General features: G+C 40.5%; 1 protein-coding gene and 1 long non-coding RNA gene across 9 annotated transcripts in view; one reads left to right on the top strand and one right to left on the bottom strand.

Moving 5' to 3' along the window:
- Positions 1-4,389, bottom strand: part of LOC146704808 (pleckstrin homology domain-containing family A member 5-like) — an 89,142-nt gene extending 84,753 nt beyond the window's left edge. For all 8 annotated transcript variants that reach the window (XM_085462186.1, XM_085462189.1, XM_085462191.1 and 5 more), the window contains exons 1-3: positions 4,263-4,389; positions 4,065-4,141; positions 1,603-1,660 (exon numbers count right to left, since the gene is read on the bottom strand). In XM_085462186.1, the coding sequence (XP_085318312.1) occupies positions 1,603-1,660; positions 4,065-4,141; positions 4,263-4,354 (227 nt within the window). In that variant the 5' untranslated portion in view covers positions 4,355-4,389. The remainder of the gene's footprint in view (positions 1-1,602; positions 1,661-4,064; positions 4,142-4,262) is intronic.
- Positions 4,325-14,797, top strand: LOC146704807 (uncharacterized). Its single transcript, XR_014921220.1, has 3 exons — positions 4,325-4,461; positions 5,149-5,397; positions 9,233-14,797. It is a non-coding gene; the product is annotated as an uncharacterized LOC146704807 (long non-coding RNA).
- Positions 14,798-15,265: the final 468 nt, after the last annotated feature.

Genomic DNA, 15,265 nt, shown 5'->3' with positions numbered 1-15,265 from the left:
TGAGGAGCCGTATAAACCCAAACAGCGAGGATAACTGTCAGAAAAAGAGAACGCATTATACTTTGGCTCAACTCTTCCAAGCAGACTCAGCTTTGAGCAGGGTAAGTCTGAATTAGGGCTGCCACAAACGATTATTTTGATAGTCGACTAGTCACCGATTATTTATGCGATTAGTCGACTAATCAGATCATCATCCACTGGACGTAAAACTACAGCTTATTGCACCAGCAGCATCTACTCTTATATAACTATCATTAGCTTACAGCTTTAAGCTTTTAAGGTGCTAACTAAAAATAAAGACAAGATGATAGTTTATTCAATTCAATTTTAATGAAATTATATGTGCAATATGTTTGCTTGGGCGTTTTTTTTAAATGTGAATTATTTGACCATCTGCCGTTTGACCATCAGTATTGTCTCGGTGGAGTTTAATAAACTCCTTGCTATCTAAAATATAACAGGACACCGGAGTAAATTCTCCAGCATCTCACACTTCTGATGATCAGCTGTCTGCTTGACGTTTATTCAGCTGTGTAAAAACTATAACTTTAATCTCAGACAAACCGATTTACTCAGGAACAAATAAAATACAAAAAAAAAAAAAAAGCCAAACAACAACATTTTTAATTTATCTAAGTGACTCATATATATTTAACCTGAGTAGCGAAAGACGGCGGTGGGTTTGAAAACAATTTGCCGGGAGTCTGGTGTTCTCACAGCGCTAGTGACCTAGCCCCCGGCTAGCTATCGAGCTAGTGGGTAACAGATGTCTCCGAAAACGTCGGAGCGCTTTTGAAAATATGTGGTGTCCTGATAAACTGAGCCGATATTTGAGGTTTACACAGCTACATTCTCGCCTGAAAATATGTTAAACGTTTATTTTGTGACCCAGAAAGAATAATAAGAGTAATATTAAAACTAACTAGCTACCGCCATTGTTGGAAACTAAGCTGGGCCGCGCTATGAATTCTGGGACAAAGCTGCTGCTTCTTCTTCTTCTTCTTCTTCTTCGGGGTTTAACGGCAGCTGGCATCCTTGTACATGCAGTGCTGCCATCTTCTGTTTCAGTCCGTTATTACACTCTTAAATCCTGCTACTTATTCCTGCGTCTTTTGGGATCTTACAAAGCTTCAAACGACGCGTCGACTATTAAATCAGTCGTCGACGATTTTGATAGTCGACGTAATCGTGACTAGTCGACAAATCGTGGCAGCCCTAGTCTGAATAAATACAAACAGCTTGCAAGAGGAAAGCAAGCACACTGTGTCCATGTCTGCCTGTTATTTGCACAATGTAGCTGTGTAATCATTAACTTTTGGGATAGGCCACACAAAAAGGGAGTAAAGGTTCCAAATTTACAACCTCTTTATATTGACACATCCACCACAAGGCGTGTTTTCAGGAGCTGCAGACTATTGAGAGGAGCGTTTCATTCCTCTGAGGTGACTTAAGTGGAAATAAATTAATTTATGCTTGTAATCGAGGTACCACGGTGGCGCGCAACGGGGAAGTGTTTTGAATTTAGATGACATGTTTGTATGCAGAGGTCCTAAGGTTGCGATGGGTGTGCGTGTCATGCGGTAAAATAGGCGGGAAACTCACTTGATAAAGCACCGTGCTCCCTCAAACGTATATCCCTCCTCCCATCCGGTGGGTAAGTCTGTGAAAGAAGGAAAGGTGGACAAATATGTGAACAATCATGCAGCCATCAGCCACATTAAAAATCACTGAGAGGTGAAGCAAATAACATTGATCATGTCATTACGATGCTATGTTCTGTTGGGGTTCTGTTGGGCCTCTTGGGTCCTGACATTCATAAAGATGCAGACCGAGCACACACCACCATGAAAAAGACATTTCCTGATGGGACGACTTGTGCTGCCAGACTGCAAATACTTCTCGTGAATGGTCTTTAACCTCTTAAGACCCGAACTCTTCCAAAGCATGCATTTTTAATTTCTCTTTGATATTTGGGCATATTGGCACTCGATGAATGTAAAAAACAAAGAATTACCAGATTTTTTTTAACCTTATTTTTGTTTCTAAGAAAAATGAGAGCCACATATGAGGATATTCGTTTAAAATTTCGATAGAACAGTGGCAGTATAATGTCCTCCTAAGTGGATATCAGGCCCTTGCAGAGTAAAATTGAGTATTTTGGTCTAAATAACACAAAATGTGATGTCCACATATGTAGATGCCAGGTCCTAGGAGGTTAAAGCTCCATGAGTGAGCACCAGAACAAGTCTAGTCCATGAAGCCCCGCTCAGCAATCCACCTGCAGCCAGTGTAGTAGAAGCTGATGCTACACAACACCTCCAGCATGCATGTATGTATGAGTGTTTGTCCCAGAAAGTTAAAGGTGTTTTGGCCAGACATGAAAGACCCACTTACCCAAAACTAGGCAACCACCTTGAAAATTTAGAGTTTCTCAAATTTTCAAGCAAATTTCGAAAGTTCCAGTTTGTTAAAAAGGAGAAATGTTTAAAAATTTGAAAAATATGTTTTGAAAAAAAGCAATAGGAGGCAAAGAATAAATAAATAAAACTGCTATGAAATTAGAATATGAAAATTGGCAGCTCTCCTCCTAACACCCTCCCATCAGACAAATGCAGGCATCTGCTCGTGCTTCACAAAAGCTAAAACTCACTCAAAGCTGAGCTTCACATGGGATTCAAAAACTGCTCTGCTTTGTAAAAGTCCTCTACTTAACCCATCGCACTACTGCATATTTTCTGCACAAACTTTACTTTTTGCCCAAGTACTTCATTACAAGCTAGATTTTCTAGTGCCCTGAACGAGAGCCCAGAAAAAGTGCGAGTTTACTCCCCTCTTCATTCACATGAATTAGTGAGTGACACCAAAAATATGCTGCCTCTGCCAGCTTTATGCATCACCTTTAGGGTTGGAACTAATTATTCCGCCTGTGCTCAATTTGTCACTTAGTTTCTTGATAAATCAGTTCAGTCATCTGGTCAATAAACTGACTGAGAATACATTCAAATTTTGTGGTTTTGCCCCCGGAAACCACAAAAAAATATCTCATTTACTATTACACAACGCTAATAAAAGCATATCATTGCAACTGAAAAGAACAGAGCTATATCATGATATTAGTAATTATTTTTTTAGAATAGCTGCCTGCCTTCTGGGCTTCAGCTCTGTGGTGAAATACTGATGGACATTTTTCAATTTTTGATACTAATAGAATACAATTTTTTAAAGAAAAGAAAATGTATGAACTCACACATTATTAAAAAAAAACAACAACTCATTGGTTGCAGCCATATTCAGATGAAGCAGACACTCTTAACAGGAGAGGGGGTGCTTGAAGTTAAAGAAGAGCTTGCTGCTGCTGTATATAGTTGCATCATAATCTCACCAGAAAAGCGCACTAAGCAGCTAATTGTACCATGTCTCTAAGATAAGTCAAGCTTTTTGTAGGAATATGAATATATATATATATATATATATATATATATATATATATAAGCTCACTGCAAAAAAAATTAATGATGAAATTCAGCAGAGCTATACTTCAATCTGCTACAGTTTTCCTGCTTACCTGTCACACAGGAGCTTACTGTTAAGTAGGGTCCTGTGTCAAAACACTTAAATGCACTAATCTTACTCCCCTGCACGGTCAACATAATGCGTTGGGTTATTCAAAGCCAAAACAAAAACAAAAAAACGACTTCCTACATTTGTTTACGTGCTTTAGTTGCTATTAGGCTAAAGGTCGCCTCTTCACTAGTTCTCGGGCGATATTGGCTAGTGTCCACTCTTCAACTCCACTGACTGACCACCCTGGGGAGAGGCAGCAGCGAAGGAAGTGGCACTAGCTGGGCAGAGGTGGGCACGAGAGGGCTCAATTTTCACAGCACGAGCGACAAAAACCCACTCGTGTGTTAAGAAACACGGCGTGGATATCACAGCCTCTCTCTCACACACACACGCACAGCGTGGGAAGTGTTCGCTTTTGGGTAACACAACAACAACACACTGCCGGGGCGAACACGAAAGGCGTTCAAGATAAGAGAAAAACTTGACAGTGACATCTTTACCTGGAGTTTTCCTGTGCCCGGTTATAACTGCCTCACCACTTACTGGATGCAGCCAGGTTGTACTCTTGGCTTCTTCGCTGTTGAGAAGGAGAGACAGAGAGAAAGAGCGAGATATGCGTTCAAATCCAGCGGTGACTTTGTTCGAAATAGAAACGAGCAGAATGACTTGAAGCGTTTGCCTTTGGAAGGGATATTTACTTAACGAAGAAGACACGTCCATCCCGAGTAACACCATAACTCCAGGAAGACGGGAGACAAGAAATCCACTCGGGTTGTAGCTCCGCCGCCATGTCTGGCAGTACTGTATGACAATCGCGCGGCTCCGCTCTCCCAGGCAGCGCGTACACGGAAACCTTGGCAACGGCGGGTGGCTGAGAGCAGGGTGTAGAGCAGACAGGTAAAGTCCATTCATTTGTATGGGAGAATAATGGCTGGACAGCCGAGGGTTTTTTTTTAACCCAAAATGTATTTTATTTCTTGACTGACACAATAAAAGAGTTATTTTACTTTTAGGTAAGTTTTTGCATCGCTGTGTACATGGCTTTAGTCAAAAAAGTCCTTTTGGATTTATGGTTCTTTATGATTCTCTACGACTTAAATATACAGCCAGGATATTAAACCACATGTCCAATCAGCAAACTCACATGACAGCAACTCGGTGCATTTAGGCATGTAGACATAGTCAGGGCGACCTGCTGAAGTTGAAAACTGAACATCGGTTTCCCAGCAGCCACTTTTTAAGTGGTATGGTTGTTGGTGCCATATGGGCTGGTCTGGGTATTTCAGAAACTCCTGATCGTCTGTGGTTGGGTGGGATTTTCCCCGAAGATCCATCTCTGGTGTTTACAGATAGTGTAAAAACATGTACTCTGCGCAACAATGTCTCTCACAATGTCTCCTCTCACAATGAAGTGAGAGGACACTGCTTTAAAATGAGAGGGTTGTAACTAAATTAGTTGCTGTAACGGTGTAGGATTAGATATTTTCTTAGTACAGGTAGTCACGCTCAAATCATATCAAACTGTTTTTTGATTTGGTTTTTTTTAACATGAAAATGTATTCAGTATACTACATTGGTCTCCAGAGTCAGCAGATCTCAATCCAGTAGAGCAGCTTTGGGATGTGATGGAAGAGATGTGCATCATGGATGCACAGCCAACAAATCTGCAGCAACTGAGTGATGCTATCATATCGATATGGACCAAAATCTCTGAGCAGTGTTTCCAGCACCTTGTTGAATCTATGTCAAGAAGACTTGACATAGATTTCTAGACATAGAAGGCAAAATGGAGTCCAACCCAGTACTAGCAAGGTGTACCTAACAAAGTGTTCGGTGAGTGTATATTTTCTGTTTTGCACCCTTACACTCTTCACATTCTTTATATGTTTTTTTTTCCTTCTATGTCTCGTCTGTGGGATCTGGTTGCTACATCATAGTACAGATGTCAGTGGTGAATGCAGGCGCCCATCTCACACATTTGTTCCCACCAATAATAACATAACTTCCAGGCATGTTGAATTGGCACCTGATGACTGATTTTAAAATTTTTTCTTCTATATAAAAAAAGACATTTCTATCAGAAACGGGGGCAGAAGAGGTCTAAAATTCACCAGAAGGAAAATAAGTGTCAGTAATTCCTTGGGGAAGACCTCGAGACCTTCTGCTTAATCCACACTCACCCCCCAGTGCTCAAACAAAACCTGTGCCCATGGCTGTCGTTGTAGCTTTTCTACATACAAAGGCACATTAAGCATAAGGGGGGGGGGGGGGGGGGGGGAGAAGATAAACCTGCCACTAGCGCCCCAGGACAAAATTGATCTGCTGGACCTCCAAAAGCCTTTTTTCACTTTAGACATTTTTAATCAAAACTCAAATCCTCTCTCCTCTTCATGTTCAAATAGTGCCCCCGAGTCACATCGGCTAATAGCAGGAACCACTTTGAGGCTCTTATAGTGTTAGATGGTATTGTGCTTTTGTGGTACATATTCCAAAACAAATGATCAATTAAATTAGCTCAAACCAGATGATGCACAGACAGTCTGGAGTTTTCTGAGGAACATCCATTGTCATAGGAAAGTTCCCTTCTTCATGTGCTTGGGGGGCACAGACTGATGGACATACAGAGAAAAATATCCACAGTCTACTACCGCACCCACAGTTTCAACTCTACCATTCGGTTCTTGGCCTCCACCTTTTGTCACTGTGCAGCGAAACTGCAGCATCAGCTTTTCACAGAATACAAAAACATGTTATCCAACACCACTTTGCCAGGCCTGTTGTTGCTTTGTGTTGCATTGTTTTTCTGCACACATGATAGGCCACTGTTTTTGAGCATGTGGTGGTGGTAATGGGTGGTGGACATGTCTGCCAACTGCCAGGTCAACCACTTGGAGAGGAACTCTTAAAGGACAAGGAAGCAGTGAAACACTGAATCCTGGTCAGAAGTCACACACTGAGCTCTTTGTATTCTGTTTACCTGGGGCAGAGTAACACAGTTTTCTGGTAATGTGACGTACAAAGGAACTGCTTGTTTCTTCCCAAGTAAGGGGGCAGTGGTCTAAAAGAAGATGGGAAAATAACAATATTAAAATAAGCTGCGCTTTATTTGCCCTTTTCATGAACTTGATATTGATATGAGAAGTAGTACATGAGCTGTGTTTTAAAATGCACAATCTAGAAAAAGTCCTCCCCCAATCTCTGAAATATAGTTTAAAAATTCCAACTTTTCTTTCTGAAACAGTCAAAATATATATATTTTTTAAGGAAACAAAAGAGACTGTCTTCCCCAGAAAACAACCAGGTACTGTCTGTCATTTTGGCAAGCTGTTATTATGACCTATGCTTACATTATAATGTTAGCCATCTTCTAGGGGGTCTGTGAGTAATACAGGTAATCAACAACTTTGACAGTGTATTTTTGTGCCTAAACCTAACCAAATTACAAGGAAAATCAAAGTAAGCACGCTGAGAGTCGATGCTTTCATTGGAAACAATCACGTTTCAAAGACTCTTTAATTAGTCTTTTTAGACAGAGAAGAGCAAACAACCAGCATAATGATTTAAGTGAAGGACTTGCTGGAAAATGCGGATCTCACCTGCCCTCTTTCAATCCATGATCTTTTTCCAGCATATCTATGTGTAGGATCCATCAGAGTGAAAATGATAAGATTAGAGCCTGACACCTGCTTAAATGTGCTAGCTTACCCGTGAGATCTGAAAGTGAAGTGGTGCCTGAAAGTGGAGCCTTTCACGTCTCAGTTTTCAAGCAGTCATCTTTTGATCTGTTTAGAGAGCCTATAGGCCTGTGTCATGCCATTCATAACTTACAGAAAATGAAAGTACTATTCCCTGTATATCACACAGCACTTGTTTCAGTGAGGTTTACCTTCAGCTATTTTATTTTTTCATATAATCTCAAGTTACAGGGTTGATAAAGAACTTGACAGTATCCCCGCTGTTCTAGTTCCAGTACTGACAGTATTGATATAGCTGAAAGTCCAGCACTGTGGGTCATGTAATTCTTCTTTTGGCAGGGGCAGACATTTCTCAACTGCCATTCACAGTTGCCAGGGTGAACAATGCTCCACTGAGCTATAACTTATGGTCCTCACTCAAAGAGCCTAATACCATTAGCCAAAGTGGGAGTCAGATGAGAGCTGGAACTTGGAGAGGTAGCATTTGTGCAGGACGTGCATATGTGTTTTGTGCAAATGTTTCTTAGGAGCATCTACTGAGTTACAGAAAATGAAAATGAATGGGGAAGCAAGCCAAACAGATCTGCAGCCATTAAGTCATTCGTCAGGCAGTGACATCTCTGGGATCCCAAGCCTCTGGTCACATGCAATCCAAGCACACAACTGACTCAGCAGAAACTTCTGCTGAAACATCTTCCTGTAAAGACAACCCTACTTTATATGCTTATTTTGAAGATTAAAGGTCTCCAGCTGAATAACGTAATGCAAGCAGGTATCAGAAAATTCAGTTCAACTAACAAAACATTAATTAATGTAAAGAAGACCTGGTAAAAGTACAATAAAGAATCTTCATAAAGACACGCGGCGTAGTGTCTGGTTAACATTGCGCAACATATTCTTACATAATTGCTCCATGCTCAGCGAGGCGAGGGTTCTCTGCTCAGTGACACAGGCCAGACTTGAGGCATCAGAATGTAATTAATGGTTGCACATTATCAAGCAGCTGTTTGAGGGCTTTGTTCTGGTGCCAGCTCGGCAGTAGCCTCGTGCCTGTCTGTGCTAGGTAAGAGGACCCTCCTCTTTAGACTGGAACCGCTCGGCATCTGTGCAAACCTCTCATTTGTTGGAGTCACAAGGCTGTGTAGATAGAGCTATCTTTAAGCCTGAACACAGCACTTCAACATGGTCACTATCTTTTTTGTTGTTGTTTTGCCTACTGAAGCTTGAAGGGAGTAATATAATAGTAATAATACCCACAAGTAGAGTGTAAAATCAACACATGCCACAATAACTTCCTGCTGCACTGCACTCTTTTACCAAATCACCGATGGAAATGATTCCCAGATGATGTAAATACGCTGTCATACACTTTCAGCACAGCACTTTTTTTTTCGCATTAGCTTGCTCAGCACACAAACCAAAAAGCCATCAGGGTCAGTCAAGTCAGCAGACCAGGTTAATTGGCAACTCTGGAAAAATGGTTTAACGCTTAATTCAGCTGTAGCCGCGCAAATGCACAAGTACCAATATGGATGATTGGAAGGAGTCGCTAGGCTTTGAGAGCTTGTGGAAAAATGACTCTGCTGGACGGTTTTAGTTCTCACAACTCCACTCTGAATCATTAAACACACCTCCCTGAATCACTCTTAGTCACAGCCTGACAAAAACCCAACCCACAAATGACTCTCTGTTCACCAGAGTGACGACTTCACTGGATCTATCGGATTTTTGGGTGCAGTCCAAATATTTTTTTTCTCTCCTACTTTTATGAGACTTCCACTAGTGATATGTGTCATTAAGAATGAATGAGTGGATATGCTATTTTGTAATTAGAGGATGCTGCAAGTGGCCTGACTCGGTTGTAAGTAAATCACTGTGAAGAGGGAGGGTGTTATCTGTGTTTTTTCCCAGATGTACTGTTTTTATTTTTGCTATGTAAAGTGAAACAGAAATGTTTTACTATTTTGCTTTAGGAACCCCAAGCAGCGAGACTAACGGTGGAACCAGGCACACTTCATTCATCTGTGAAAGATGGTCCAGAACTCAACCTCTCAACACTCATGTGTCTTTCAATATCTAATTCAACAAAGTCATCATACTCTTACCTACATGTCGCTCTTACCCCTTACTGGTTTAGACAAGGACCTCTGTGTTTAGATAATGAAATTAGCCGGCCTCCCTGAGGCTCTCCCTGCTTCATAAACTGCTTTATTAATTGCTATCTGCATTTGGTAAGTGCTACAAAAGGCTACTGTAAGTATATCCGCTCGTAACTGGAGCGGATTCTATATTGATTGCAGATGGTGTCATTACTCAAAAAACCCAGCTGTGTAATTTAAGTAATGGAGCAGATTATTAATTAAGATGAAGGGCTACTTAACATTGATCAGGGATCCAAGCTCCACTTTGCTGTAATGCATAAATAACCTGACATGGGTGCGATTCCCCAACACACAGCGCTCGTTAAAGCTCATCGCATGTGCTGATATCACAGATTCTGATACGCAGTACCTCCTGGTTTCATCTTCATGAGTGCAAGGCCTGCGCCTTCACCCTGCAGTGCATTTATAGCTTAAGTAGCAGGATATAGAGGAGTTCGTGGAGAACTACTTGAGGCCAAGTGCTGGTATAATGCAAAAGTGCTCTTTCAAAGGCATGATTATCTTGGCGTGGCGGGAATGGAAGAGGCAGCATTCCGCTGCATGCACGTTAAATAAGGTGACGTGCCAGATGAGAATTTGTATTTATTTATTTATTGTTTTTAACACAGAAGCTGATGACATGTACTGTACAACACTGCAACCGCAACATCTGTTGGGCTTTGCAACATTCAGGAAATCTCAGCATGCAGTCCTTCCCTGATGGCACACATATCCTGTGTTTGATGGGAAAGCAGAGCAGTGTGACAAACAGGTCATGAGCATCTTCTCGGGGCAGCCAGGGTCATGTGAGCGACAGCGAGAAAGGCTCAAGGCTCGGAATAACTCTTTAAGGCGGAAGGCAGGAACTCCTCAAGGACAACACTGATGCTGGACTTTGTAAACTTGCTTTCTATTTTTTTGTTGTTATTATGCCGTCCAATTCAAGGATTTGAGAGGATCTGTATTAATTCATATTTACTAATGAAACGAAACGCTTAGTTATTTGCACGCCAAAGTACAGATCCTTTTTCCAAGAAGAAAAAGAGCATGTATTTAAAAAAGGGAGCACAAAAGTAGTTTTTAATGATGAATTAAACTGACTCTTATGCCTAACAGACCACTGGCTTTGCAAAAGCACAATAGTACTTCCATCCATCCATCTATTTTCTTCCGCTTATCCAATTCAGAGTCGGGGAAGACCTGGAGCCTTTCCCAGCTGTCATATGGCGAGAGGTGATGTACAGCCTGTACATGTTTTTGTACCAGGTTTTCTAAGCAGGGCTAACACAGAGTGACAGACAGCCATTCATACTATTTGGACTGTGGGAGGAAGCTGCAGTGCTTGAAAAAACCCACACAGACATGAGGAAAACATGCAAACTCCACACAGAAAGGCCACAGATTCAAACACAGGGTCTTTTGGCTGTGCTAACTGTACAACTGAATTCTGACCCCTCCAAAGTACTTAAGTTAAAACCAAAATCTCAATTAGATATTCTGTAAAGGAAAGAAAACATGTGACCTAGTCTTTGACATCACAGTGCACATATTTATGTATGAACATCTGCTCTTCTCTGGGGCTATTTTTGGCCTGAAGTTTTTAAAATTCAAGGTCATGGAATAACTGATATAGTCACACAAGCTTCCTCATAATGAAAATACTGTAATGGCTTCATCTGGTTCCCTATTTTGTTTTAAATGAGAAGTTATTCAAATGCATCTCTTTTCCTTTTAGGGGAATTTCTTCATTTGTTTTTTTTACTCTTTACTCCTACGAGTCGGACACAGGAAGTTGTTGCAAAATCTTGGATTTCAACAGAAAAATGGTCACTCCTTTCATCCGCAGAGTTCCTCGTGAATGCCTCTACGTGCTTAATCACGCTCTTCACTGTACAGTTTAAAAAGAGAACGACTGACTTAAATCTACTTGAGCGAAGTCGTAACTGTCACCGAGGTGCTTGATTTTTCACAACCCCGCCAACTCCACTGATACAGGGAGAGATCTGAGCGCGAGCTGCGCTGCTGTATTTATTTGTTTATATAATGATGCCACACTCTGTAGTAACTTTCTCAGATGGATCTGTCAATGATTGATGAAGTATGCAGTCAGAAGTCACACAGCTTTATAGCAGACATCATATTATGCTGATAGGCTGCAGAAGAATTTAATGTTCTGCCACAAATAGGCTCTCTGTAGAGACCTTATAAGGTTTACAGGGTGCTCATACAACCAAAGAAAAACAGGGGTTTTCTGTTATTCTGCATTTGAAGACACTGGTGAAACTCCTACACAATGTTTTAATTTGTTCTATATGTGTCAAACGCAAGAATTTACATTTACTGTCATTTGCAGCTACAGTTTTATCCAAACAGATGCATGGTTTTATTTTTAGAAACCAAGTTAATGAAATTGTTTTAAGAATATCCTAAAATCTAAAAGTTTTTTGAGTGTCTCGTCTGCCTTTGTTTCCTGGTGCACAAGATATCTCGTAGTTCATTTCTCCATATGTGGCAGATTGCTGAGTCACCCTTCTGCTCTGCACCTGTTCAGGTGTAGTGATTTTAATGCTCTCTTTGGAGTGCTGAATGCAAGGCTCCCGGTTACAGCTGGCATTGTCAAAGTGCTCGTAGTTGAGCTATGTGGCAAGATGGCCGGTGTCAGCAACAGTAAAAGAGCTGGGACAGTAAATTGACTCTGAACTGATGAGTGGGAGTGTTGGGTTGTGGGAAATCTGAGCTCATTCCCTCCCTTTTCAAGGTCCAGTAAATATAAGGGTAGTACGTCAACATTTCCTGCACATCTCACAGAGATGTAAAGGGGTGTTTACGCTCACTCACCCGAAGGACAAGATGTTGAAAATACAAAAGAGCTTTTTAATGAAATTCCCCACAAAATATCAAACAGCTTTTATAGCTTTTCATAAGATTCTTCAAAATCGTAAGATTAGATCAGAGTGCCAAAGAGAGCGTCTGTATGAAAATCTAAATTTGTCAGTCTGTTGGAGAGGCATTAGGACGCAGCTGAGCGCTGTGGAGAGGTTGTGTCTGGGCCACTAAACAAGTCCCATGTGCTAAGCAACACTGGGTAAGGGCCATCTGTCTCCAGTACCAGAACGTTCAGGCAAAGCAGGCGGGGAAAGAAAAAGAGTTTCATGTCGCAGCTCCCCTGATCAATGGCTATTGATTCTTCACTTATCTCAAATACAGCCTAGCTGATGAGATGTCACACTTCTGACCTCCTGCAGGGAGAGGGGAATGAGGGATGCTAGCTGGGTAGGCATGGTGTTGTGTTACAGATATACTCCATTCACATATACAAAAGGGGAAAATTTTACTTGCATACCTGTAATGTTAAGGAAACAAACATGCAGGCATAATTACACTGAAATTGTATATTCGTGCAATGGAAGGCTGCAATTATCCACCCAGTGAACCATCAACTTTTACAGGTTTGATGTGACAAACCTTGCATGGACAATTACGCTCCTATCCTCTTTACTGTCCATCTTTTAACCTCATCCCACTGTGGCTCTCACTCTCTTGATGCAGACAGACAATTAATAAGTGCTTTGTTGGCCGAATGGATCACATTCACCACAACTGCTGCGCTCAGCAGACAGCTCAAATAAATAAAGAGCAAGCAACCCCTCTAAACTGACAGTCACAAAGATAGATGGATTGCAAAGTCACAATGACCTTTGACAATATCCTATTTTTAAAGCCTTTTTGGGATCTCACATCTAGAGAAAAAGAAGGGGAAAACTAGCTAGAATAGCAGTAACAGTGGCAAGATAATCAACACTTTTCCAAGTCGTAATAAAACAGCAGAAACTCCACAAAAAGCTAGCTCAAGAGCATGCAAATGCTCCATAGCTTACAGATCAAAGAGCTCAATGACAGGAGATTTTACAGAGCATAGGAAGATGATGGTTTGGTACCACAGAAAAATCCCCCACTGTGACTTTGTGCACTGAATGTTAAACACTGGCCAATTTTTCACCTTTTCTATTTACTGTCGCACATTTTTAGGTGCAATATTTCATAACTCCTTTGAGTTTCCAATAAATCCTCACTATATTGAGATTTGAATGTGTTGAAAAGCACAATTCAAAGTATTCTTAAGTGCGACAATAAAGAAATATGCGTTTGAATTTCCTTTTGCAGACATGTGTTGGCTATCACTGTCTTTGACTCTGTGCAGATATGTGATGTATTCACTGTGCCTTGACATCTCGAGTAATTGTGTTTAGACAATTATATAGCATACTGCTTGTGAAAGAGAGATTTCATTACACAGACTTTTCTCCAGTATTTCAATATTTTATAAATGTGACACGTTTGTGGGTATACCCTTAAAACAGGTTGTTGTTCATGACCCCAATCTAAATGGTATTGTATGAAACATGTCATTGGAGCCTTAAGATTAAAACAGCATTGATAAACAACAGTTTTGCTTTAATTAGGTAAAAGTAGGAATGCTAGAGAGAAAAATATGTTGTTACAAGTGAAAGTCCTAGATTCAGAATTCTACATGGGTCAGTATTAACATCAAAATATACTCAAAGCATCTAAAGTAAAAGTATTCATTATACAGTGAGGGGGGTCAGGGAGGAGACAGGAGCCTATCCCCTCCCACTGTCATAGTACAAGAAGTTTTATTATCACTGATTAATTATGAATTAGTTTTATCTCTCACTTTAATGTTGAAGCTGGTAATAATTTGACATGATTTGTTTACTACAGAGCACCTCAATCTATAATAATGTAGCACAATTTACTGGTAGCTGTATTATATTAATCAGAAATTTAAAATAAATGTAGTGCCTCTTGACCCAATCCCACTCCCTTGACATGTCCCTGACATCAAGAAGAATAAGCCAATGTAACATTTATGGAGCTTAGAGACAGGCAGATTTTCTAGTGATGTTAACAATTTGGCTTGTGGAGTACAACCATGTGGTCGAAATAATCACTTTCAGGCAAAAAAAAAAAAATACATGAGAGGTGAGCACAAATAGCCTTGAGGATTTCAGGCGTAATTCTCCATCAGTCAGATCTTTGCTGCACGTCATATCTGCTCTCTCCCCACAGCTCATATTTGATAAATGGATAAAATACTGAAGAAATACAAATGAATAGATGAAAATTCATCTAATGATTTCTAATCATTTCACTAAGGGAAATATCTACATAAATATACAGATATGTATTTACTCTGAATAAAATCTTTAACATAACATTTAGAATTTTGGTTTAAGTTATCCACAGGTTGCTCCTCCTGGATTCATGATGTGTAATGTCAACTGTAGCTGGCCTCTGGTGATGAGAGAAATAGAAACTGAACTGCTCAGCTGTTACTCGGTGAGACTGCTCAAATAAATTATTTATTTGAAATGACAGAGTGTGATTCTCTTCTTCGTCTGACCCCGTTTAACCATTATCTGCCTTCTTTGTGGGCAATTTCAAAGGAAATAATACACATTTCATAATGGATAAATTATTAGGAAATGACAGAAAAAGCACAAACTTGCCCAGATTTAGAGCAGAAACCATGGAAATAATTACATTTCTGACTACAGTACTATTCGCTGACAGTGTACACAAAATGAGTGCCCTGATTCCTAATTCGCAGATCATGACTGCTGTGAAATGCAATTAATGGATTCATAATTTATTTAGTGAGCTGTGATGAGCAAGTTCCTGGGAGCTCACTGAGACAGAATGCAGTATACACTCCATACACACTGGGTAAGCACTAGGTGTGTTTCAAAGGATGTGCAAAAAAACAAAAAAGGAACAGTACATCTAAATAATTTTAGATGTAGCTGCAGTTGTGGTTAGAAGTTTACATACACTCATCCTGGG

The sequence above is a fragment of the Copadichromis virginalis genome, linkage group LG7 (genome assembly GCF_057382275.1).
Source record: "Copadichromis virginalis isolate Kocher_CV1m ecotype Utaka linkage group LG7, C_Virginalis_male_GT1.1, whole genome shotgun sequence".
NCBI classification, from domain to species: Eukaryota; Metazoa; Chordata; class Actinopteri; order Cichliformes; family Cichlidae; genus Copadichromis; species Copadichromis virginalis.
The sequence above is the reverse complement of the archived record's forward strand: the minus strand, read 5'-3'. Positions and strand labels throughout refer to the sequence as shown.